The sequence below is a fragment of the Manis pentadactyla genome, chromosome 15, assembly GCF_030020395.1.
Source record: "Manis pentadactyla isolate mManPen7 chromosome 15, mManPen7.hap1, whole genome shotgun sequence".
Classification (NCBI taxonomy): domain Eukaryota; kingdom Metazoa; phylum Chordata; class Mammalia; order Pholidota; family Manidae; genus Manis; species Manis pentadactyla.
In genome coordinates this window covers 46825524-46851672 of record NC_080033.1, presented here as the reverse complement: position 1 = coordinate 46851672, position 26149 = coordinate 46825524, and the positions used below count along the sequence as shown (strand labels likewise).

The 26149-nt window shown below is 52.6% G+C and overlaps 1 protein-coding gene across 1 annotated transcript in view; it reads left to right on the top strand.

Annotated features, from left to right (window-relative positions):
• Positions 1-26149, top strand: part of CNGB1 (cyclic nucleotide gated channel subunit beta 1) — a 68876-nt gene that overhangs the window by 4867 nt on the left and 37860 nt on the right. Inside the window, exons 7-17 of the mRNA XM_057492889.1 lie at positions 967-1042; positions 1297-1336; positions 1718-1877; positions 2738-2813; positions 3571-3607; positions 8961-9123; positions 10065-10154; positions 16639-16726; positions 17322-17358; positions 22964-23126; positions 24412-24519. Of these exons, the coding sequence (XP_057348872.1) occupies positions 967-1042; positions 1297-1336; positions 1718-1877; positions 2738-2813; positions 3571-3607; positions 8961-9123; positions 10065-10154; positions 16639-16726; positions 17322-17358; positions 22964-23126; positions 24412-24519 (1038 nt within the window). The remainder of the gene's footprint in view (positions 1-966; positions 1043-1296; positions 1337-1717; positions 1878-2737; positions 2814-3570; positions 3608-8960; positions 9124-10064; positions 10155-16638; positions 16727-17321; positions 17359-22963; positions 23127-24411; positions 24520-26149) is intronic.

Below are 26149 nucleotides of genomic sequence, written 5' to 3'. Positions count from 1 at the left end.
GCCAGAAGCATCCAGTTTGCAATCTCTGCTGGGAACCCAGAGTCGTGCTTTCCCCTCCACTCATTCCAGCCCTTCAGTCCACCCCTTGCTTCCTTCCCTCATCCCTTCTTTACACTCTTGGGTCTTCAAGGGCAGGGACATTGTCTTGGTGACCGCTGAACCCCCAGGGCCTCCCATAGCAGGGACTCAGCACAGAAGGGGTGAACACATGGATGAGTTAATGAATTACACATTCACAACTCCATGTATTCATGCATTACTCTGGCTCTCTCTGTAGTCCTTCTTTTGTTCCCTAGAGGCTACCCAGACCAGGGGTGCCCAGGGCCACTCAGCTGACTTGTGGGACCAGCAAAACGATTTAGGATGAAGGCACCCGGAGGACTTTTCAGCATTTTGGGGGGGCCATACCTGGGGGGTGAGGTCCTCCTGGGAACATGGAGTTCTCTCAAAAGGGAGGAGCTGCCCAGAGGCTAGATATATCTGGGACCTAACATTTGCCCCAGGACCAACTACATAATTTGTGGGGCCCAGTGCAAAATGAAAATGCAGGACTGCTTTTAAAAAATGATGAAGGGTTTAAGACTGTGACAACAGAGCATTAAACCAAAACAGGCCCTTCTAAGCATGGGGCCCTATGTGACTGCACTGCACCCAGACACAGAAAGCCAGACCTATCGGTCCTAGTCACATGGAGCCCCCCATGCCTCAGGGGTCTCCAAGCAGCCCCCAGTCCTCACGTGGCCATGAGGCCAAGACTGGGCCTGTTGTCCTGAGGCTGGTCCAGCCCTGGGTCTGAATCTGAGGTTGCTGGAAGTCCCTCACCACCTGAGAGCCTTTGAAAACATCCAGTACAGGACCCTGCTGTGCAGAGGTGTGAGGACGACGAAGGGCTGGTGAGGTGGGACCCAAGCAGGCGGTCTAGACAGTGTGGCTAGGCCACTCTGCTCACCACCTGTCCCCCTACAGGCCCAGGCCCTGGCTGCTCAGGTGGCTTGAACAGAGTCTGGAGAAAGTGCTACCTCAGCCTCCAAAAGCCTCTGAGGTAAGTCAAAAAGGGGAGCAGGCAGCGGACCCCCGGGAGAGGTCCTGGGGCCTGGGAAGGGCCTGTCTACTCCGGCGGGCTATCCCCACCCCTGCGGTCTCACGGAGCGGGTGCTCTCCTTCCTGGAGGGTCCTTCATGGGGAGGAGCGACTGCAAGGGGCAGGGGGATTCAGGGGAAGGACGGGGCACAGCTGGCCAGGCAGGGAATACCCAGGGTGTGCTCACTCCGTGACCTCATCCCGTTTGTGATCCAGGGCTGGGGACAGGAGACTGCGGAGGCTGCTTTGGGCCCAGGTACAGGGAGGGGACATGGGGAGGGGCTGCCTGGGCTGGGGGTATAACTGGGGTCTGAGGGATCCTGGGTGAGGACCTGAGCTCCCGCCCAGGCTAGGAAGGGGTTCAGGGCTTGCAGGGAGAAGGCTGTTGTAGTGGGCCCTGGAATCTCACCCCGGTCCAGGCTGGGAAGCTGGTGGCCTGGGACAGCTTTGGGAGGTCTTTGACAAGTCCCCTGTGCCTCAGTTCCAGGTCTGTTTGATGATAGAGGTAGTTGGAATGGTCCCAAGGGACTCCTCATTCAGTCATGTGGGCACCTCAAACCTGGTCCTTGAGCCCCTGAGGGGGTCACAAGGAGCCTCACCACATCATCTCTAGCTTCTGACTCTTCCTCCTGCTTAGAGCCCCCAGAATCCCCCTTGGAAAAGGAGCCTATACTGCAGGCCCCGGAGAGCACCCCCTTGCCCACTCCCGGCCCCCCAGAGCCTGAGGAGGAGCCCACTCCAGAGCCCCAGCCCGGTCTCCAGGCTTCCTCCCTGCTGCCCCCGGGGGACCCTGCCAGGTGAGTCCCCCACATGCCATACCTCCCATGGGGAACAAGATTGGTGCCTTGTCTCAGCCCAACACCCAGCCTTCACCACGCTAGTGTATTAAGTTACAAAAGTAACACATGCACCTGGGAGAAAATACAAAGGGGTTCCCAGCGCCCCTTCCCAGGGTGCCCGCACGGCAGCTTCTCATCCTTCCACACAGTTTCTGTGCACAGACAAGCTTGGGAGCACATTGCTCCTTTAAACACCCAAACCTGGCAACAGCAAACTATACATACTGTTCTGCATCTTCTGTATCTTGCTTTTTTCACCTAAAAATGTATCTTATAAGTGGTTTTGTACATATAGGTCTGCTTCATTCTTTCAGTGGCTCCAGTGCTCCACTATATGGATGCACCAGCTTTATTTAACCATTCAGTGGACATACGGGTTTGCTTTTTGCTGCATTCAACACTCTTTTGCTGTGACCAGCAGCCTTGTAGAGGCATCATTTCACACAAGCACAAGTTAATCTGTAGGACAAATCAGAGGATATGGGGTTGTTGGGCCAAAGGATACATGCATTTTTTTAAATTTATTTTTTTAGGATACATGCATTTAAAATCAGGATAGGTACTGCCAAATGCTTGACCCCTGACAGAGTGTGAAGGGCCTGAAATGCCCTCTGGGGGTCTGGGGAGGCTGAATTACTCATTGAGGTCTGAGCAGCAGCCAGGAGCCTGCCTAGGGAAGCTGGGGGGAGAGGGGAGGGGGCACTGGTCTTCAGGGCTGGAGAACTGGGTTCTGGTCTGCCTTCTGGCAGGCCGATGTCTGCTCTGGGAGGGAACTGACTCTGGTCTCAGTTTCCCCACGAGCTCTCCCCCACTTGCAGGTTGGTGGCATGGCTCCTGCACAGGCTGGACATGGCCCTGCCACAGCCAGTGCCTCATGGGAAGGCTGGGGAACAGGTTGGTGCTGGGCTGGGGGGGTGAGGGCTTGGGGTGGGGGTGGGAGGGGTCTTGGGAGCTGAGGCCTGGGGGCGCACAGAGGGAAAAGGGAGCCTGCAGTAGGAGCCCAGCGCACCCAGTCTGCCTTTCTGCATGACTCACATTCCACACACACTCTTCAGTCACCACAGGGCGGGCTGGAGGGCTGAGAAGTGCTGCAGTAGGAGGTAGACAGGAGGTCCCAGAGTTCCCTCCCCTGCAGGCTGAGCCCTCAGGCTCTGCGTTCATGTGGTTTCTGTGGTGGCAGAGGAAGCAGAGCTTTGGGATTTCCCAAGAGGAGGAAACGGGGGTCTAGTGGCAGGTGTGGTCCGTGGATGAAGGGGCCCTCAGTGAGAGGAGGGGTCCCGGAGGAGAGGGATGGGCAGGTGTTGGTGTGGTGCTGGCCAAGAGAGGCCTGAGTGCAGATGGAGCGTTGAGACGACCCCCAGGGGAGGTGGGCAGGGGGTTTTTCACACACAGACAACAGAAGTGGAGGGGACATTCCAGGCAGGAGGCCCAGCATGGGCAAAGTTGCTGAGGTGGGCCCAAGGGGTGATCCTGCTAGGAGAGTGACTTGGAGCCAAGGGCGACCTCTGAGGCGAGAGAGAAGCCGGGACAAATCGAGCCTGAGGCAGTGGGATCTTTTGCCGGTGTCCCGGGTAGGAGATGAGGAAAACCTTGCTCCTGTGTGTCCCGGAGGGGTGGTTGAAGCAACTTTCTCCTTTTTCTCTCCATGCAGGAGCCTGACTCCCCTGTGATGTGTGATGTGCAGACCAGTAAGTGACACATTAGTGGGTCATTGCGTGCATATCTGGTTGGGGGGGGTGGGTATTGCTTGGTCTCGGTATCAGGGCAGTGGGGCTGTCTCTGGCCAGGACTTTTCAGGGGGTGCGGTCTTTTGACCTGTAGCTGGGAGCCCATTCTCTGCAGCCCCCACCGCAGGTCAGCCTGGCCTAGTCCCCAGAGCCAGGTGGTGGCTGGAGGCTCCTATGGGGGCTTGGGGGAGCCGTGGTGGGGGATCCTTGCCTGCCTTCCTGCTTCTATCCAGAGAAAACAGTTCTGAGGCCGAGTTGTATGGGACCCCTTCCTGCTGGGAACACCTAGAGAGATCTCCTCACTGACCCCTGGCAGCTGGGCCAGTGAGTTTGGCTAAACAGTCTCTGATTGGGGGTGAGAGGAGAGGGACAGGTCTCCCTGGGGGAATTAGACCCCGTAGACCCCAGCTCCTTTGAGCTGGGAGGCCGTCCTCTCACCTGTGGCTGTTGGGTGGAGTGTACTCCCTTTATCCCAGCCCTGCACCAGGACTGGGAGACAAATTGAGACCAGGAGGAGAGGGTGAGGCCAGAAAATCTGCTCTTCCTGCATTTCAAGGCCTCAGAAAAAGCATGTGGCATACAGGGCATTCATTCACTCACACTCATCGTGGAGGGCCTGCTAGGCACCCGGCCTGTGATGAGTTCTGGAGGTGAGCAGAGCAGGTTCCGTATTTGTGTGTGGTGGCCGTTGGGCCCATGGTGGTCTTTGTGAGCATTCTGGCACCGGATGGCCACTGTGACCTGGAGCCATAGGCTGGCCGACAGTGGAGCTCGAGTCTGACAGAGCGGCCGTGGGAGGCAACCTGGTTTGTGTGACTGTGACGGCTTTGTGACAGGAGGCTTCAGAGTAGGGCTGCTCAGTCTCAGGGAGCCATGGCCCCCTGGAGGGCACAGAGCAGGGACTCCCGGGGCTCTTGGGCAGGCAGAGCACAGATACATGCCCAAGGTCACAGAGCAGGTTGTCATGGAGCAGACCTAGCATCCACTGGGCCTGGCAGCAGTTGTACAGTCAGGACAAGGCTGAAGGAAGACACAGCCTTCCTGGGAGCAGAGACCCCACCTCCTCCAGGTCCCTGGCCCCTCCTGTCCTCCTTGGAAAGGAGGCAGGACTCAGGCCGCTGTAGCAGAGTGTGAGGGCGAGGGTGGTGCTGGTCAGCAATGGGCCAACTCAGCACGGGCCAGGCATTGGGGTGCAATCGTTTCCAGGGCTGTCAGGAAAAAGGACCACAAACTGGGTACCTTCAAACAACAAAAATGTAGTCTCTCATGGTTCAGGAGTCCAGGAGTCCAAAGCCGAAGTGCTGGCAGGATTGGTCTCTTCTGGGGCTCTGAGGGAGGAACTGTCCCACGCATGCCTCCCTCATGGTTTCTGGTGGCAATCCTTGGTGTCCCTTGGCTTCTAGCCAGCTGCCCTCCCATCTCTGCCTTTTCCTCCGGGTCTGTCAAATCTCCCTCTCTCCCTCTTATAAGGACATAGTCATGGAGTGTAGGGCCCACCCTAAATCTCATCTTGAGATCCTTAACTAATGACATCTGCAAATTATTTTCAAATGAGGTCATGCTCACAGGGACAGGGGTGAGGACTTGGATATATGTTTTGGGGGGATCCTGAGGGGCTGGGGATGAGAGTCCCTCCCCTTCTCCCCGCTCGGGCCCCCAGCCTCCCTGTCCTTCACCCGCCAGGGCACACACTCGTTCATTCCCTCCGCCTGTCCACCCAGCCACCCATCCTTCTGTCTTCTCCTTTGTTTCAGGGGTGGCAGCAGCTGGAGGCCTCTGAAACAAGGGGGAAGGGAGCCTAGGAGAGCACAGATGGACAAACGGACAGACGGATGGAAGGAAAGAAGGGTGCCCTGAAGAGAAGACCTGCAGGAGAGGGGGGAAGGAGGTGGCTGTGAGCCCCCACCTTCCTTGATCCTCTGCCCCGCCCCGCGCTCCCAGGCAGGATGAGGGGAGCCAGTCCCTGAGCCGCCTCTCTGGGGCCAAGGCTACCACCTTCCACCAGAGCAAGGGGCAGGTCAGCCAAGGCAGCCAGTGGCATTCAGGCTAGACAGCAGGGAGGACTTCCCACCGAAGGCTGTGGGCAAGCCTGGCAAGGACTCTGGAGAGGTTGCCGGCAGAGCCCTCAGCAGGGCGCAGGGCACAGCTGGTACTCCCATAGGACGCAGGTTTTCCTAGAAGAGGATCTCCTTAGGCCTGGCCATGCCCTCGCCCTTGAAAAGTTCGGGGCCTGAACAAATGCTTTCATTAACATTAAAAAGCATAAATTAGCACATCAAACCTGTGATTGCATGATATTATTGCTTCCACTGAGCCTACAACGAGTATTTAGGTTTGAAAAGTGGGTGCATTAAATAGGCTATGGCCTATGGTATTGGGGTTGCAGGAATGAGAAATTGACTAGGGGTTCTGAGCCAGCGGGCCCACAGATGTCTGTGTTTGGGACAAGGAGTGACATTAAAATGAAAATTAGTTACTAACATTTAAAAATCAGCTGGTTTTGTATAAAGAAAGTCTGGCTTCTTCACCAGACTAGGAATATCCAGCTGTAAAGGGCCCACGTATGCTTGTAGGGACTGTCTGAGCAGCAGCTGCCACTTGAGGGCAGGTGGCATGCTCCACTTTACCCATTTACACCATCTCTCTGGCTGTATAGGTGGAGGGCAATTCAGTAAGGGAATAAAGTGAGCCAATGCCTGGGGCAGGAGAGGGAGAAGGGTGGGCACTTGGCTAATCCTGAGTCCTTGATGCATAAGGTGAAACTAGAAAAGTCAGGGCCTGGTTTTAGGGGAGAGGCTGTAGGCAATGGGGAGCCATGGAAGGTGGGTGAGCAGGGGGAGTGGCTGCGCACAGATTCTCTGAGGCTAACCAAACATTGGAGGCAGGAAAGCAAACCAAGCAGGGACTTTGGGCCACATCTGAAGCGCCTGGGAGCCAGGCCTGCCAGAGAGGCTGGAGGCCTTGAGCCAGGGTTTGGGTTTTGCCAGCACCCCAGGGTCTGGGTGGCACCTTGGCCTAGAGTCCCTGCCTCTGGCTCTCTGCCTGCTGGTCCTGGACACTGGAGCTCCTTTCCCAGATGGGGCTGATGACCTTCACTGCTGGAGTCAGAACCCCATTCAGCTGCCCTGAGGGTCATCCTACATGGCAGAGAGCATGCTGTCCAGGAGGCGGTGTGCCCGTGAGGGTCTACAGGGGTAAAGTTTAAGGCCCAGATGAGGCAGCGGTTTCCTATGAGCTTGGGCACCCACAGTGCTTTGGTGGCCCCATCTGTGCCCTGGGCATCCAGGTGGGGCTCTGGAAAAGCCAGGAGAGCTGTGGATCAGACGCCTGCAGGGAGAGGCTCGGGGGCCCAGGGGTGGGACCACAGCTCCTTCCCCAGGTCTTCTTGGGGCCCTGCCCAGGGTGAGTGTGGAGGAGCATGCCACACCTGCCCCCCTGATGCCTTGGCCACCATTCTCAGAGCTGTAGAATCTTTGTAGGTAAAATGGGGACAGTTCAGAGCATGGCTTGCTGGTCTGGCACAGAACTGAATGAAGGAAATGCTTGTAAAACACCTACTCACTAAACGGTATGTAAAAAGAAATGGTAATAAAAAGGAAAGCCAGGATGTAAGCAAGGACGGCATCTACTTATCAGGACGCCAAGTGCTGGGCTCACCCAGTGCCCATTGTGGAGCAGCCATGGGTGCAGGGTTGTGGGGAGGGCTGCATTCGTGGGGCGTGTTTATCACCTGGGACAGCACAGCAGGGAAACAGGAGTCGGGGGACAGGCACTGCCTCTGCTGTCCTGTGTGGCTTTGGACAAGTCACTCAGCCTCTCTGAGCAGTCTCTCTGGTCTATTACATGGGGAGTGCTGTCCTCACCCTGCGGGGTTGCTGGGAAAGCTAAGGAGCTCACAGGCTAAGGGAGCCTCTAATTCCCCTCTAATTCTGTCCTCTAATTCCCCCTGCTCTGTGGGGGGGACTTGCACCTCAAGAGGCTTCTAGCGGTGGAGACACTACACTATTGCCAGGCAGTCACATAGAATGACACATACAACATGCCCCCCCACTGGATTCAAAGCCACACTTGGAAGAGCTTCCCTGGTCAAACCCCAGGTGCGTGCAGGGCAAGAGGAGTCCAGGATGTGTGTGGGAGCCTCCCTTGGGGGGCAGACAGGGAAGGATAACATCTGTTTACCTAGAAGCCGGGAGGCAGGAGCAGGGGAGGCAACTCTGGGAAAGCAGCCAGGCTGGCACATGGGAAGCAACTCATATAACCTGTGTAGTGGTTTGCTCATCTGTACAATGGGGAACTGTGTATAAAACAGGGGGAAGAAAATGGGGGTAAAAACTATTCCCACCTTAGAAGGGTGATGTGGGGACTGGTTGAGTTGAGCCATGTAATCCCTTAGCGGAAGGCTAGGCATACAGTAAGTGCTCAATGATGTAGCTGCCATTATCATAATAATTATTTTACACCATGGACAGTAACTTCCAAAGTCATAGATAAGACTTAAGGCCAGCTTCCAGTTAAAGTTGCTGTTAGTAATTCGTGCTTGGCTTCAGGGCCACCAAGACCCCAGACCTCTCTGGAAATACCTGGTCTCCAGGCAATCTCCCTCTTTCTCCCCTTTCTCCTGCCTGTGGGTGGGCTTAGGTCCTGATAAGACTTCCCTACACCCACTTGTGCCCAGCTCGCAGCTTGACAGTGTTTTCATTGTCAGGGACCAGGGTATACAGAAAAGATGTTGAAAATTATAGGCTCCTATCTAAAGGTGGGACTACCTCCACCAGAAAGTTCCTTAGAGGCTGGAGCCTCTAGGCCCAGGACAGAAAGACTCCCAGAAGCCGGTGCTGATGGTATGGGCATGTAGTGTGCTGTCACCAGGGGGTAGCATCTAGAGAACAGGAAATGGGCAAGCTCTCTCTGTATGCCTGGAGACATTCCAGGCCACCCTGCAACTGGATGTGGCAAGGCAGACATTGGCCCTGGTCTTTCTGCAACCCCTGTGCTGTTGTGGTTAGAAACATTGTTTCTGCTTCTGCACAAACCTTCAAAAAAGGGGCCCCAGTGAGAAACAAAAACTGTAATTGAAGCTCTGTCTTAAGAGGAAAAAGAGGAGGGAAGCTGATGACAGGAGACAGGGTGAATGATCGTGGGCTTCAGCCCATCTCTTTAGCATGATCCTTCGTTACTGGTCCCTCTGATAATGGTGTCACTTCTGCTGCTTGGCTGAGAGCTGGCACGCTGCTGGTGATGGCCAAGACCCCCTGTGTGGGCCCTGGGGCTCAGAGGCCCAAGCCCACTCCCCGCTTCCCTGTGTCCCCTGCAGTCAGCATCCTCCCTGGAGAGCAAGAGGAGCCTGATCTCATTCCAGAAGAAGTCGACCCTTGCTGGGAGGAGGGCGAGCATCAGGATGGCAGCACCAGCCTACAGGGCTCAGAGACAGCGCCAACTTATGAAGAGGAGAACAAGGCCATGGAAGAGATGCCCAGGTGGGGCCAGACAAGGCCCTGGAAAAGAAGATTGTTTAGCAAGATAATAGGCACATAGCCTAAAATTCACAAAGGAGCCTAGAGCAGGAACCAAGCCTGCCCCCCTCCCTCGCCTTCCCCCACATACCCAACAACGGCTGCCAGGTTTTTCCGTGCTTGTATATCTGAGCATATACAAGCATGGATTCCCCTCCCCCATTTTTTTTTTGTTTGCCCAAAAGATAGCATATCACACACACTTACCTATCTGCACCTTGCTGTATTCGTTCAACAAGTATCTTGAGGTCTTTCCACATTCACTGCCTAGAGATTGTCCACATTTTTCCTTTTACAGCTGCATAATATTCCATTGTACAGATGTGCTGGGATTTATTTAACCTGTCCTCTCCATTAATGATAGACATTTAAGTTTATTCCAAAATTTTATTATTATAAACTGTGGCACATGTCCTTGCACATGCATGTGCATGTGAGTATGTCCACAGGATAAATTTCCAGAAAGGGGGCTGCAGGGTCATTGGGCATGGGAATGTGTAACTGTGGTAGCGATTGCCAGGTCACCCTCCACCAGGGACATAAAGATCTTTGTTCCCACTAGTGACCTTGGTGATGGCTGCTCAAGCTGGGAGGTCTCAGATCCTCAGGCCAATGACCTACATCACAAAGATGGGGAGACTGAATCCCAAAGAGGATTAGGGGTTGGCCTAGGATCACCACCAGGATGGTGGGGCTGTGATAGGCCCTCATGCAGTGAAAAGCCCATGTTGCTAGAGAGACCCCAGGATTCTCAGGTGGGGCTCCCCAGGTCAAGTCTTGTTTGAGGAGTTCAGGTCTGGTTTCAGGGGTCACAGAACATCTTATGAAAAATGGGGGTGGGAAGTGGACTGGGGGTGGGGTGGGGCTGCAGGTGGGCTCACCTCCTGCCTCTGACTTCAACTCAGGGAGCTGCCCCAGGTACAAGAAGAGAAAGAAGAAGAGGAGGAGGAGGAAGATGGAGAGGAGGAAGGGGAAGAGGAGGAGGAGGAACCTGAGTAAGGCCCTCTCCCTCTGGCTGAAGGGTGGCCCAGGGAGCCGTCCCTGAGCGGGCGGCGGGGCTCCTGGGGTGGGGACTCTCTGCTGCTCACGGGCACTCCTTCCTCTGTCCTCTGCTGTGTGTTGCAGGGCACTGCGCAGGGGGGCTGGGGACACTGGGGCCGCTCTACTGTGCTGACAGTGACCTGAGACTGATATTACCCACCTTCTAACCTCCCCCCGGCACCACACACAGACACCAGAACTCAACCTACCGGAGGGCGGGGGTTTTTGTCTATTGTGTTTGCTGCCATGTCCCTAAATCCTGCAACAGTACCTGGGGCTGTAGGCACCAAATAAATGCTGGTTGAATGCACGGATGGATGAATGAATGTACACATGCAGTGGGCTCACAGGTCTCCCCTACAATTAATAAAGCCAAGGCATAGGGCTTGTTCCCCTCCACATCCCCCACAGTGGTTCCATGGTTGCCTTTGACATTTTCTAAGGCTGCTCTGGATTCTGCTCTGCCGCCCATTGGTGGGTGAATCTCTGCCCATGAAATCTCCATAATGATTTCAACACTAACACCCACAAAAATGGTTAAAAAATGCTTAAAGGTTAAAAAATGGAGATCAGAGACCACTAAAAGTTCTAATTATCAGCTTTGCTAAGAGACCAGATCTTAGTTATTCTAACGACTAAGAAGAAATGGTAATTATGTGATGGGGTGGATGTGTTAATTATTACTATAATGATAATCAGATTATAACATATGAATGTATCAAGTCAACAAGTATACCTTACATTTACACAATGTGACATGTCAAATATATTTCAATAAAAAAGGGAAATCACTAAGGGAGTTTTGTAGCAACGTGGTATGGACAGAAGGACGGACAGAGAGGTGGATGCACGTGTGAAGAGCGGGCAGTTGGACGCCTGAGTGTGGATTTAGAGACAGTCAGAGGATGGAGATGTGAAGTCAGGAGTCTGCTCTGGAAGATGGGATTGAAAACAGTGTGGCTGGAGGAGATGCCTGGGGAGTGAGCGTGGATAGAGGAGCGGCTCAAAGGCCAGATTAAAGCTGGGGCGGTGAGGACGAAGCAGAAAACACTGAGGAGGTGCCACTGAGGGGCAAGGGAGATGAGATGAATGGGGCCTGGCCATCAACTAGGAAAGTGTTTTCAAGGCGGAGGGAGTGATCCCCTGTCTGAGAGGCAGCCAGCGGGTCTGGGCAACAGTGACACTGTAGCTGGTGGAAGTGGTGAGAGATGACGCTTCAGAGCTGGTGGGGCCAGATTATAAAGGCCTTGGACTTGATTTCCTGAGAGACATGAGGAGCCATTGAAGGTTTGTGAGCAGGGGAGTGACACCATCTGGCTGTTGCATTGTGGAGACAATGAGGCAGGGAGGGCAGTGCGGGGCTTTTATCTCTGGTCGGGCCAGACTGATTTAATCTGTTCCCTGCTCCAGCCCCCTTGCGTCATTCCCTGTCCCTGTCACTCTGCCCTCTGCCCCCCTCACCCCCATCCTTTCCACCTAGCTGGGATAATGGGTGGGACCCGGCCTGGAATGAGTGCCCCTGAAAGTCACTGCTGTTCTCATCCCCACTGAGGATTACTTTAGTCCCAGTCAGGAACCAGTTAAACCACAGGACCAGTACAGGATTTTAGGGCTGGAAGCCTGCTCAGTGTCATCTGCTTTTGGTTCACTTTTTTTTTTTTTTTTTTTTTATTGAAGGGAAGTTGACACACAGTATTACATTAGTTTCAGGTGTACAACACAGTGATTCAACATTTATATACATGATAATTCTAGGTACCAGCTATCACCATACCAAGTTGTTACAATATTTTGACTATATTCCTTATGCTATACATTACATCCCGGTTACTTATTTATTTTACAATTGGAAGTGTGTACTTTTTTTTGTTGTTGTGGTGAGGGCATCTCTCATATTTATTGATCAAATGGTTGTTAACGACAATAAAATTCTGTATAGGGGAGTCAATGCTCAATGCACAATCATTAATCCACCCCAAGCCTAATTTTCGTCAGTCTCCAATCTTCTGAGGCATAACGAACAAGTTCTTACATGGAGAACAAATTCTTACATAATGAATAAGTTACATGGTGAACAGTACAAGGGCAGCCATCACAGAAACTTTCGGTTTTGCTCATGCATTATGAACTATAAACAGTCAGTTCAAATATGAATACTCATTTGATTTTTATACTTCATTTATATGTGGATACCACATTTCTCTCTTTACTATTATTATTTTTAATAAAATGCTGAAGTGGTAGGTAGATACAAGATAAAGGTAGAAAACATAGTTTAGTGTTGTAAGAGAGCAAATGTAGATGATCAGGTGTGTGCCTGTAGACTGTGTGTTAATCCAATGGTTCACTTTTGCTCAGCTCAAATATAATCTTTCCATCCTTGGCAGGAGGCCACACAGTTACTTGCTTGCCTCTAATGACAGGGAGCTCACAACCTCCTGAAGGCTCCTCATTCCCTCCACATGCATCTCTAATTTAGGGATTGGGTTCTTCCACAAAAACTAAGCCTGCTACCCTATGGTTTCTGTAACCCAGTGCTAATTCTGCCCTCTGGGCCCTTTCAGAGCCAGGTTGCTCTCACTAACAGGTGACTATCCTTTCATGAGATGAAGACCTTTGACGCTGCCTGGCTTCGCTAGTGCAGCCTTATTTGCCCTCTGCTTTCCACCGCCTCTGTGCAGAGCACATAGTGGGAAAGTTGTTCCCCCACTAAACATGTGCGCCCAGCACGAAGGCCTAAAAACCCCTTATACGCAATTGCTCTTGAGCTGAAACACTCTTGCAGGCCAGTCAGCCAATGTGCTCACACATGCACATTAACTACACATATGTTCTCAGTGCATATCAGTGCACGGTACAGCCAGCACACACATGCATATCTACACTACACACACATACCAGCACATAGATAGAGACACACACTCTGGGTTATGAGCACACTTAAATGTGTGGGCATGCACACATTTATACCCACACACAGCCTGCTAACAGGCACAAGACACACAACACACACCAACGTGTTCACATGTGTGCACCCACGTACACACATACATCCACACCACACCTTGCGTACACGCTCATGCACATAAATACATACATACAGTTACTCACAAACACACTCACACAACATTCACCCAGAGCTCACACTCAGGGAATTTTTGGGCCTGGGGCCCCAGGTAGGGACGAGAACACGGTGATGAGAGAGGACAGGCGTGGGCAAGTGGGCTGGGCTGTCGCTGGCTGGGAAAGGATGCTCTCGGCCAGCTTTGCAGAGGCACAGGGGTTACTGATGACGTGACGTGTGGGCCTTGGTAACGGGCAGATGGTTGCCTAGTGACCTGGTCTCTGCCAGCAACAGCTTGGCTTTTCCTAGCAACCATGGCCTTTTGGTCCCCACCTGGCCTCCCTGAGGGCATTTCTGCAGAGTTCTGTGCACGCCCCCACAATCTGATTAGAAGCAGGAAGGACCGGTGGCTCATCTAGCACCCAAGCCACCCTGGTTCCAGAGCTGGCCTCGCAGCTCATGGCTGTGCTCTCCCAGTTCTCTGCTTGTGTGCACTGACCTGGGGCTTGGATGCATGTCATCATCCGCAGCTGAACTCCTGCACCATGGGCGTCCTTGTTGGCAAAGACAGCGGAACCCAAGTAGGTGGCTGCTTCTCCATAAGGGCCTCTTTCCTTCCTTCTTTAGGGGTTGGGCTGCGGGGTGAAGAGTCTGCTGTAGGTGACAGTGCAGACCTTAACTTGGGGCACAGCCTGCTGGTGACTTGGGGCAGGAGGAGTGGGCTGGCTGCCTCTGCTACTCCCTGCACCATTAAAAACTTGTAAATCCCTGGGATTTGGGAACTTTCCAGAAGTTGATGGATGGCTGCATCTGGGCTAGGCAAGAGGGGGAGGGGGCCTTGGCCGGCACTGGGCACACTGTCAACCAGGGACAGCATGACTCTGGGCACATAGGTCCCCAGACATCCCCAGGCGGTGCTGATGGGGCCACCGTTGGGCTCCTTGCATGTCTCAGTAGTTGGAGAGGTTTATGCAAAATGTTTCATAACCCTGCATAATGCCACCTCCTCTGGGATTAATAACAGCAACGAGAAGAACAGTTATTGTAACAGCTGCCTTTTGATGAGCCCCTGTTTTCTGTGCCGGGCACGGTACTAAGGCACCTAGTATCAATCCCATTCCACAGTGAGAGAACAGAGGCTCAGAGACAGTACCCTGCATGCCCAGGGGTGCCCTGCCAGCAAGCGCAAAGCCCGGATTCAGTCCTCCGCCAGGCTGGCTGCAAAGCAAACACTCGGCACCACGGACTGGGAAAGCTGCTTGCCAGTGTTCCGAGATGGAAAATTGGGAATGACACCTGACACGGGAAGCTTTTTTTTTACTTTTCCGTGAGATTCTCACTGGCCCTCCTGGTATCAGTCAAATAAGTCAGGCTGTACGACTAGGCAAGCCCTACCCATTTGATGGCTGAGGGAACAGGCAGCCCGCGGCTCCCCGGTGACTTATCCAAGGTGTACAGAGATTTCCTGGCCTGATTCTAGAATGAGCAACACCCTGGGCAGCCACCGACTGGACTACGGGAAGTTCATTTCCTGGGCCTTTGAGCTCTGAGAGCTGAGGGGTGCATAGTTCCTGCAATACTTTAGGGGCCCACAAGAATGTTTTAATTTCTTTTAAGATCAGACCAAAAAAAAATGAACTTTTAGGTGAAAGAGAATACTTTATTATTTAATATTAATATATGACTTCACATAAATGTAGTCACAAACTATAATTTTTAACATATTTTTATGGAGGAAGGGGTCCTGAAGGCTGAAGTGCCCAGGCCCCATGAAAATCATAATGTCCACTTGCTTTTGTGACTTTAATCTCTTTAAGAAAATCTGTTTCTCCCTGGGTGGGTAGGGAGTGTGACCTTGAGAATTCAGGCCCCTCATGATGGAATCCCTTATACAATGAAGAGAAGTAAAGTGAGTTGGGGGCTTCATCCTCCAGATACTCGCCTCGCTCCTGTACGTCACATTTGGCCTCAGAGGTGGGCAACAGAGTATTAAATGCATGGCACTGGGGTCAGAGACACCTGCATTTTATCCAGGCTTGCTTTGTATTGGCTGTGTGACATGGACAGACCATCAGACCTCTCTGAACTTCTAAGTTTGAATGGGATCAGTCCCAGTCCTCGGCTTTCTGGGTTATTTGGGTGGGATTCAGGGAGATGCTCTGCAAAGCTAAGTGCTTGGCCCAGGGCTGGGCACAAATGGGCTGGGACAATATGATTGCTGGCTGCCAGGCTGCAACCCTGTCCCCCCTCCTCAGCCACCTGGTGGAGGATGTTAAGTTCAGGTTTTCTTGGTGGCAGACACTGCATGCGCCCTCTGTAAGCCCTTGGTGATGGGGGTCTGTGCAGTGGGGTGGGCCACCTAGAAGCAGGATCCAATTTTAACTTCAAAAATCACACCAGCCACTGGTTCTGAGTCCCCCTATTAACTCAGAGCTTGCACGAGGGCATGTAAGGGTCTAGTTTACCTGGAGACCGGCTCTTTTGGATAGCTACGTATTAATATAGATATATTAATCAGATTAATTATCAGCATATAATGATAGGGAGATTCCACCTTTGAAATGCATGGTTCAGGCTTCACTTGAAAATCAGAATACCTGTCCCCTGCACCCGCATGGGTTGCCAACTCAGGTGGGCACGGGTTCTCTGATTTGCCATAGTCCTCTCCATTCCCTGTAGCCTCACCCCCAGTCCCTGTCATTCATGAATGCCTGCTGCCTGGGCCAGAGGCCCCTGAAACCTTCAGCAGCCGCAGTGTGGCTCTGCTCTCATGACATAGAGAGAACCAGGGCCTGCCTTCAAGACTTGTGCGAGGTGGGTCAGTTTGTTGTGTGATTTTGGCCAGCTGTTCACCTCTCTGGGCCTCCCTTTTCCTGTACTGCTTGCCTTGCCTTGTGTCACCAAGAACGCCTGGAGCCTCTCAGAAGGGAAATGATGGGTGTATACTACACAGTCCCCTTTGGCCATACTGGTCACACCGCAGAGGACAGACAGTTCCTCAAGCCATCCTCTACACTTTTCTTTGCACATACTATTCCCTGTTCCTGGACACTCTTCCACACCTATTCCTCATGGTCAACTCATTGTCCTTGAGGCTCACCTCACAGACCACCTCCTCTGGGAAGCCCTCCTTCTTAGGCAGAATCGTGGCTATGCCCTTCGCAGCTCCCTGCTCCAGGGTGCATCTCAGACTGGGAGGTTGTTAGGGGGACAGGGCATCTGCTGCCCGCCCTGTGCTGGGAGCCTCATGAGGCAGGGCCTCCTCTCGGGCATCTTTCTGTCCCTGCTCCCAGCACAGAGCCTGGCACTCAGCAGCACCCAGGACATGCTCACCGCTCCTAACCCCAGCCCTTTCCTCCCCCATCGGGTCACAGTGTCCTGCTGGATAGCTGTCTGGTGGCACAGGCTGGCGAGGACCCAAGCGGAGTAGGCAGGACCCAGCCCCACAGAGCCTCACACCAGGTATGGAGCAGCACCGGCGTGGCACCCTGGCTGGTGTCAGTGGAAGGGACGGAGGCCTTGTTCACTTTGTTCAGGGGGTTTTTTGGCTGGTGAGAGGCCCACCGGACAGAGGGGAGCAGGGTGGTGGGTACCAAGAGCCCCTGCTTGTACTGGGAATCAGACGGTATCAGGAAGGGCTTAGGTGGCAGGGCTGTGGGTGGGGAGCAGCTGGGCCCACCCTCTGGTCCTCACATGGCTGTGTGACCCTGGACAAGTGACCTAGTCACCTCCCCACTCGGCCTCAGTGTCTGCCTTTGTAAAGCAGCGCTAACACCCCTCCCCAGGCATTGCGCAGAGTTGTGCACCCTGAGGTGCGGTGCCTGGGTGGGGAGGGCTGAGGTGGCTGCTTCAGCTGCTTTGTCCCCACATACACAGATGGAGGCCACGTCCCTGGATGTCCCAGAAGGCGGACTGGCAGGGCCTGACTGGCCAGGACAAGGAACAGAACTGGGGCCCATGAGCTCTCCTAAAGGGAGATCTCCCATCGGGGGCTGGGCCGGACTAGGGCTTGGAGGGGGTGGAAGGTCACAGGTTCTATTTCTGCTTTATCTTGCAGGAGCTGCAGAAGGAGGCTGTGGCCGCCAGCTCAGGAGGTAGGTGGGGGTGGGGGAGTTACCCAGAATGTCCAGGATACTTTCAGGCTGGAGGCAGCCTGGGCATGGGGCATCCTACCCCTGTCTCTCCCCCTCCCCCCTCCCTGTACCCCTCTACCTGCCCCATTCTCAGGCAAAACCCATCCTCTGCCCCTTGGGGCCCCATTATCAGAGCCTGATCATGTGTTTTAAAGGCCCCAGCAGAATAGCACTGATGCCCTGGGACTCGAGCAGGCCTGGGGAAACCCTACTCCCAGACAACCCCTCCTGCCATTCCCCTCACTGGGAATACAGCTTTCTGAGCTACCCTCCAGCAGGGATTTGGCTCAAATGTAACTTATCTGAGTAAAAACTCAAATCAGAGCTTGGTAAGGGCCCATCCTAGACTCTGTGTTTCTTGATGAGCTTTTTCTGATTGCTGAGGTCACCAGGCTGCACTCAGCACATGCACATCACTATGACTTACCACCCCTAACCCTGAGAACTCCAGGGCTGGTGGGGACAGAGCCTAGGGGAGCTGAGGGTGGCCGGGCCATGGAGCCAGGACTGGAGGACACGGAGCCCTGGCCTGACAAACCATCGGTGGTCCAGCTGCCTGTGAAGCAGACAGGCCGTCTTACAGATGAGGAAGTGGAGGCTCCGTGTGGACAGGATTTGGCCAGGCGGCCAAGGGCACAGACCTGCATTTCGCTCCTGGCTCCTCCCTCTTCCTTGCTGTGTGACACAGGGCCAGTTCTGCAGCCTCTCTTAACTGTGGTTCAAGAGACCATAATAGTACCTACCTCATAGGGTTATTGGAAAGAGTAGGGGAGACAGTGCATCAGTGGTGCCCAGCGCTGTAGCTGGCACTGAGGGAGGAGGCCATAATGGGATCATGACACTGGTGTCCCAGCCAGCTAGCACCGAGTGCAACTGGACCCAGGTGGCCTGACCCGTGTCCCAAGCTTGCTCCCCACCTGGTCTTTAAAAAACCTCGTCCTTTAACTTCAACGCATATCTGTAGGAAACCTACTAAGACTGTACCCCACATAGAATAAGACCAGGATAAGACACTGGTGTTGACTGAAGTTCCATGGGTTCCTACCCCGTTCCCAAGGTCATTTGGAAGCAGGTAGTCTGGGAACCCACTTTGAGAAAAACTAAGGCATGACCATTTGTCTACAGCCTCAGGTGCAGACCTAGAATCTGCAGCTTTGTGTCACCTGGGAGCTGGTTAGAAATGCAGAATCTTAGAGCCCACCCCAAACCTGCTGAACCAGAACCTGCAGTGTAACTAGATCCCTGATGACTTGCTTGATTAGTGTTTAAGAAGCAGTGGTCCTGAGCCCTGGCCCTTAAACTTGACTGCATATTGGAATCATCTGGAGAGATTTCAAATATCCTGGTGCCAGGTCTCACCCACATCATTAAATCGGAATCTCTGCAGATGGACCCAGGCATCAGGCATTTCCAGACTTCCCCAGATGATTCCAATGTGGAGTCCAGCATGGGAAGCAGGGCCCTAGGAAAAGGTTGGAAGTGAAACTAATTGAGCTCCATGGTTTCTGTGGGACGGAAAATCCTACCCAGCTAAGAATGTTGGAATCCAGAGTCTGTGAGTCTGTGAGTCGGCAAGTCTGAGGAGTTGTAGGTTCTTTGATTTTAACTTTTTTGAGTCAGGTGGGAACTGTTCCTGGTGGTTGGTTAGCAGAGAGCACAAGAGATGGTGGGGCTTGGGGCCATACCTCGGAGCTGTGGGGCAGACCAGCCACTGACTTGGTGACGCTTTTGACATTGAACTCCAGGGACAAGTGAGATGCTGCAGACTGGGTGCAGCCGCTGCAAGCACAGTGGACCTCAGGCTGGTCTGTGGGGACCACCGGCGGGGAGGAGCCCTGCCTACATTGCCTCCCCCAACTTTGTGCTCCTCATTGCAGTCCCCAGGGCCCCGCCTCTGCCTGAGACTCCCTGGCCCCAGAACCATGGCTAAACCAGGCCGGGATATGGAGCTGAATCGCCTGGTCCAGGACCAGCCACCTGGCCAGGTGGCCCCCAGGCTTGCCCCCTCAACCCTGGCAGAGCACCTCCCCAATGTGCCCAGCTACCGCCCCACAATCACCCGCATCCCTGTCCTCATCTCCCGGAGGACAGCCTTGTCCAACTCCAACTTCGTCAAGGAGACCAGGAGCTCCATCCGTTGCCTAGGTAGCATGATCTCACCCACCCAGCATGCTTGACCCCATGGTACCTGCTTCTGCATGGCTTGGGTCTTTCCTGCACAGGTACCATTGTCATGGTCTGGGGCCACCAGCTGGGCTAATGGAAAACCACCTCTTCTTCCTCTGCTGACCAATGCCTTCATCTTGCTTTGTAGTGACTTAAGGGGTATTAATGCCCTTCTCTCTGTGCCTAAAATTTCACAATTAGCAATTCATTTCTTTGGGTTAAACATTGCTTTCTTCAGGTTGTCATTTTTTTTATATCGGTAGTCACTCACACCCTAGTTTAAACATGTCACTCAGATCACTGGGCAAAAAGCTTGGGGCAGGGAGCTGAGTAGAGGAAGAGAATAAATGCAGGTGAATGGGGCAGAAGAGGAAAGTGGGAGTCCATTGCTTGCAGAGTCTACTGACCTTGAGAGTTTGCTGGAAGCTGGACTTTCTGAGGATGTTGATATCTGCCCAGCAAATTTCATTTCAGGAAAGAGAGACCCCCAGGTGTTGGCAGGCAGACCAAGAGGAGGGGTGTCCTCAGGGACCAGTGCAGAAGCAGGGCCTGTCTGGATCTGTTTAATTGTGACAAGCTCCCTGCAGTGGCCATCAGGCCCCTGCTGCCTGCTTCCTGATGACAAATTGCTCAGGGACATAGTGGCGCCTCTGGGCTAACCCCTGCTACTTTCTGCCTTAACCCAAGCCAGACCCGCCCGCTTCCTCTTTTGATTTGTTTGTTTAGTTTGGGCTGACACTGGGCAAGTTGACCTCTGAGACCAGCAGACAGGTAGAATGGAATATTTCACGAGAAGAGATCTCTGATCGTCCTCTCTTCCTGCTGACCGTGGGTCCAGAGTGGGTGAGGTGTCATGAGGATCATCCCCAAAGAGGGGATGGACACCCCAGGCTCAGTCTTCCAGGCAAGCCCTAAATCTATTCACTCTGAAGACCTCCCCAGCCCCCACCTCCACATGTCACCCTCGACTTTTGCTATATTCTGTACCAACTCTACTTCGACTTGCTTTCTTTCAATGGACTCTTTTTATTTAAGTGTATCTAAACAGGAAGCTTTACATTACTGTTCAAATGGCAAACCAGCATTGCTTGCCGTAAATAGAAGGGATAAATAGAAATAGCCACAAATACACTAAAAGCCAAGTTGTATTGATAGTTTCTAGTGAAATAAGATGGCCTGTAATGGCTCACAGCTGAGGCTCTGGAGACACAAAAGGGAATGATTAGGGTGCATCAGAGAGTTGTTAAGGCTAAGTCACACTAACCTGAGACTTCCTCTCTGTGTTTTAGGATCGAGAGAAATGATCTCATTCTGGTATGCTTTGCCTTGTCTGTGCCACCTAAAATCCTCTGGGTCCTCCCTGGCCCCTGCCTCTGAGCAATATTCCCACTGACACCTCGGGAGAGGGGACTGAATCCGCTGCGGTATGACACTTGATGGTTTTAGGTGCTGCAGGCAAGGCAATGACAGCATGTGGTAAGGACATTGTTCCCATTTCAATGATGCTGCTTGGCACTGAGTGAAGTTTCACTTAAATGGAGGCTTCTGCATGTGCCGGTCACAGACCTCAGGTGAGGGTTTAGGCTCTGGAGTCAGGCTGCCTGGTTCAAATCCCAGCTCAGCAGCAAGTTCCTTAACCACTCTGTGCTTCAATTTCCTTATTCATAAGATGGGGACAAGGCTTACAACAGCCTCATAGAGTGGCTGGGAGGGTAAAAGAATGAATATACATAAAGCTAAGCTCTTAGAGTTTAGTAAAACAAATGCCTGGCAGGCACATAGGAAGTGCTTAACAGTAAATAGTATTATTCTCAAAATTAAATCATACAATATTATTCTTCATATTTTTAATAATATTATTCTTTATCTATAAATTAATATAAACCAATTATAATTTCTATTTTGAGTTCCCACTCTGCCAAGCTGGTAGGAAATGAATCACCAGGCTCAGAGGTATTCCCTTCTCTCCTGAGGGTGATGGAGGTTGTAGCCTTACTGAGGGCAAGGCAGTGGGTGGGGACCACCTGCCCCCTCCCAGGGTCCCTGACAGCCTCTGGATGCTGAGGCCCGGGCACATTCTGCTGCCCAGGGACCATGCTAGGGGGGTTTCTGGGGCCCTGGGCATTTTTGAGAGACTGCCCCTGTCCCGGCTGCCTGCATGCTTCTGTCCCATCTCCAGCTCGCCTCTCAAGGTCAGCCAGGAAGCAGGGTGAGGTCCCCACTGCCTCACGCTCTTTCCTGCTTCCTAGAGCCTGGGCATCTCTGTTAGTCTGGCAAAACTTCCTCCTCAGGTTTTTTTTAAAACTTCTTGATTCCTGTTCATCTTCTTCCCCTGAGGGGTTAGGGCCTATTAAACCAAGTGCCAGAAAGTCTTGAGACCTGCTTAGGTTCCGTCCACAAACTCCAAAAAGTGCTGGCTTTTCCCATGGTGACCACTTAAAAAAAGTCACACTTCCAAGTGTTTTGCAGTGTTTGCCCTCCCCGTTTTGGGTGGTGTGCACTGGCCTTACTGGCGCCCAGGCCTGGGCCTGGCTACTATTGAGTAGTCCTGCCCAGGCATGGTGGGGCTGGGGGCCCAGTCTGAGCCCCTCAGCATCCTCTGAGCTCTGCCTCAGGGAGGCCTGGCTCCACGGTCCCTGGGTGGGTGGGGGGTAACTAAGCCCGAGAGAGGGTCGCTTCCAGGCTCCCCAGCGAGGACCTGATCCAGCATGTGCGACCTGGCACCAGGCCTCTCAGAGGCCGAGAGAGGGGTTGGGTTGGTGAATTTCGGGGATTCCTGGCATGTACAAAAATAAGGAAATACCAAAATGGGTACCCAAACAGGTGTAACACACACTACAAAAAAAGTTATTACCCTTGACAGGAGGAAACTTCCAAATGTCTCCACTTGAGCCCCTTCGGGAATATGAGGCCCTCCTGCCCCAAACCCCACCGGTCTGGGAAGGCAATGCCACCCCTAACTTGGGGAAGGGAAACTGAGACTTGAGAGGGGAAGCAGCTGAGCCAGGCTGCGCCCAGCCAGGACTTGGCCCCCTGGGCTCCTGGTGTCCATTCTGAGTGCTGCTGTGCCCTCCCCAACCCTGGGTCCCAGATGCTTCTCCAGGCCCAGGGAAACCAGGCTGGGCTTGGGAGAGCTGGACTCCAGGTTGTGTCCAGGAGCTCCTGTGCCTTGCATGGCATCCTGGCTTCTTTTGTGGCTCCTGAGCTGATGTCTGGGGTGGCTGTGAGTCCCCTGAGCTTGCACCCCCTGCATGGAGTTATCTGTTGGCCCCATTGGGAGGGGAGGCTGCCAGAGGTGCCTTCAAATATGCTTTCTGTGGCTTTCCTCAAGAATACAGCAAGGTCCTTGGGACCTGACTTCTCTCTTTCTCTGATCTGTCCTCTCCTTCCTCTCCCCAAGTGCCTGCCACAAAAGAGCTCCCAGAAGTGCAGGTGGAAGATGCTGATGCTGACAGCCAGCCCCTCATCATGGAGGAGGGTCCACCCTCACCTGTACTACCAACACCTTCTCCTGCCAATTTTGACACACTTACAGTACCAGGATCTGCTGCAGGAACCCACAGGTCACCTTTTTTGCTTCTCTTGGGCTTTTCACAGCAGTGTACCATCTGTCCATTTGGCAGCAGAGGAGACTGAGGCCAGAGAGGGGAAGTAGCTAGACCAACATCACTCAGAGAATTGGTGTCAGAAGTGGGACTATGATCACTCCTTCCTCATTCTAATTCCTGGCTTAGGACTCTGCAAGGAAGCCCTTTCCAAAATACCCTCGACTATATGTTAGAAAGCTAATAAATTTGATGGGGCTAATTTCCACTCCCTCATTTTACTATTAAATAATACAATGGAAATACCAAAAAGCACTACGAAAATATTCATCTATAGTCCTACCACACTAGATGGTGTTTTTATTTTTCCACCTTCTCTTCCATACCTTGTTTATGGGCCCATGCTTTTGTGTACCTTTAATTGAAGGAATGATTTTGATCATGTCTCATTTGAGACCACATCTCATTTAATGATCCTTTTTCCATATCACTAGGCTGTCTCTTTAACATTCAGTTATGATGGCCGCATAAGATTCCTTCAGCTCCAAGTGCAGGAATGGCCTTAATGAATCCCCTCTTATTAGGCACTGTCCGTAATTACAGTATGAATATCTCTTTGGTCTTCCGCTCTTTTCCTGGGGTTCTTTTTTCAAGAGTAGGATTCCTGATCAAGGTTGTACACATTTTTATGCTTCTTGAGACATTTGTGTTGCTACCTGATAAGAACTGGTTTTGGGCAATCTGAGCCTGGTAACTGAACGAGGTCCTGTAGTCAAACTGTGAAGTATAATATAGTGCTGTGCAAATGGCTGTATTTAAACTAAAGTGTAGTTGCCAGTGCTTCTCCATTACTGGCTAGATTGAGAGATTGTCCTTTTATCTTGATAAATTTTTGCTCTTATCCATGAGCCCTTGAGTTCTTCTCAGCTGATATAAGGAACATGCCAGAACAAAGATAGCTAGATGTGGCACACTGAGGGATCTCTGATTTAATGTGGAAAAAAGACTTATAATCTCCCCCAGCCTTGGAACCCAGCTCACAGCCCCATCAATCCTCATGTTTCATTCATTGAATTATGCAGAGTACAGGCCACAGAAGAGCTGCTGTGGTTGTAGAGGTGGCTGTACCCATCTTTCCCTTTTGTCTCCCTGTAGGCAAGTGAGGACCCTTTGGCAGCACCATCTCCTGCCCATCTCTCACCCAGGATTTGGCTCTGGGTTGTCTGCATGGGTTGAAGCTTGTTCACTTCCCCAGGGGTCCCTGCCCTTGCTGAAGTCCCCTTCTGTGTCTGTGTCCTTGCAGGAAAAGGCTGCCCTCTCAAGATGACGAAGTTGAAGAGCTTAAGGCACTGTCACCATCCGAGTCCCCTGTGGTCGCCTGGTCAGACCCCACTACCCCACAGGACACTGAGTGAGTGGCGGGTCACCTCTAGGGTCTCAGAGAATCAGAAGGCTGGGTGGGGATGGATGAACGAGGGGAGGTGAGTGGGGGCATGTGTTTAGAGCCCTCTACTATAAGATAGACATTGGCAGTGGCCTCTGAGCTGTACAACCAGGGTGGGTCTCATGCGCAGGCTGCTTCCGGGTGGCCTAGGATTTCTGCAAAATGGGCAGAATGAGCTCAGACTCTGATCCAGCTGTGCCCGTGGTGAGCAGTGCTCAGAGGTGTCTCTGTGCAGAGACTCGTGGCCCACAGGTAGGGGTTGGCTCCTGGCACTGAGCCCCTGAACAGGTCAGCCAGGTGAGGGAGGACCACAAGAATTTCCAAGGGTTCCCAACCTGGGGAGCTTATTAAAAATATAGATTCCCAGGCCCTGCCAAGAAATGCTAGATCAGAACCTCAGAGAGTGGGCCCTGGGGGAATCCATAGCTTTACAAGCTCCCCAGGTGATTTGGATGCCACTGGTCCATGGGACAATGTTTAGAGGGTGCTGGGATGGAGTTGGGACCTGTTTCTCTGACATCTAACAACTATCCCAAAGGCTGGGCCAATGGGAGGTGTTCTCTGAAGAGTTTGAGTAGCCTGGATATTGTGAATCCCCCAGCACTGGGCTCTGACCTGGGGGCCCCATCCTTCTCCCCAGCCATAGCTCCTGGAGTGGTCTTCGGGCTTTTCTTTCAGTTTTTTTTTTTCCATCCATAATTTTATGTAGTTTCTGCTTTATGGAGCTGCGGAAAGTTCAGAGAAGTTAAAGAAGCAGGAAAAAAATCCAGACCTCATGGTCGTCCTGTGGTCCATTTGAGCATAGAGTGGAGTCACATCTTATGAAGTAGGGCAGGGATAGGATTAGGGTTTAATTTCAGAAAATGAGGAGAAATGGGGTAAATAATAAAAATTTCCCCGTTCTAAGGCACGATACATGAAGATTCATGTATTATAGGCTAAGCCACTGTGATAATAGACCCCAAAGATTCAGTGGCTTAAGGAATGCAATGATGTCTTATAGGTCACAGTCATGTCACTAGTCGTGTGTTTTAGGTCAGTGGAGGGTTCTGCTCCATACAAACACATAGGGACCCAGCTGACAGTGGCTCTGCCACCTTTGTGTGGCCTCCAAGATCCCACTGGTTACCCCCAGAAGGGGGCAACACCAGGCTTGTCTTCACCAAGGAGGCCACAGCCATTCCTGGGGAATGTAGTCCCTGGCTGGATGTCTATGTCCAAGTGACTACTCCCCCCAGGAGAGCGCGGATGGGGGTGAGCAGCTCATGTCCCCACCACACCTGTGCACCATCTCTTATTAGGACCCCTACACTGGCTGTTGTCAGCCCAGCTTCGTCTGCTGAGTGCAAAAGAGTAGCTGGCTTGAGTTTCGTGCCTCAATATATGAAAAAAAATCCGAAAACACTAGTGTCACATGCAGCTCAGCAAGATGAGCACAGTGAGGCTACTTAGAGGAGAGGCAGTTCACAGCCCGCTTCAGCTCACCCAGAGCCCTTGCCCCCCGCAAGGCTCTCTCATTCACTCTCTGGCTGGCTGGCTTTCTTTTGCTGTGAATGCATACAGTTTAAATTCCTATTAAAAGGATATATCATGTAAC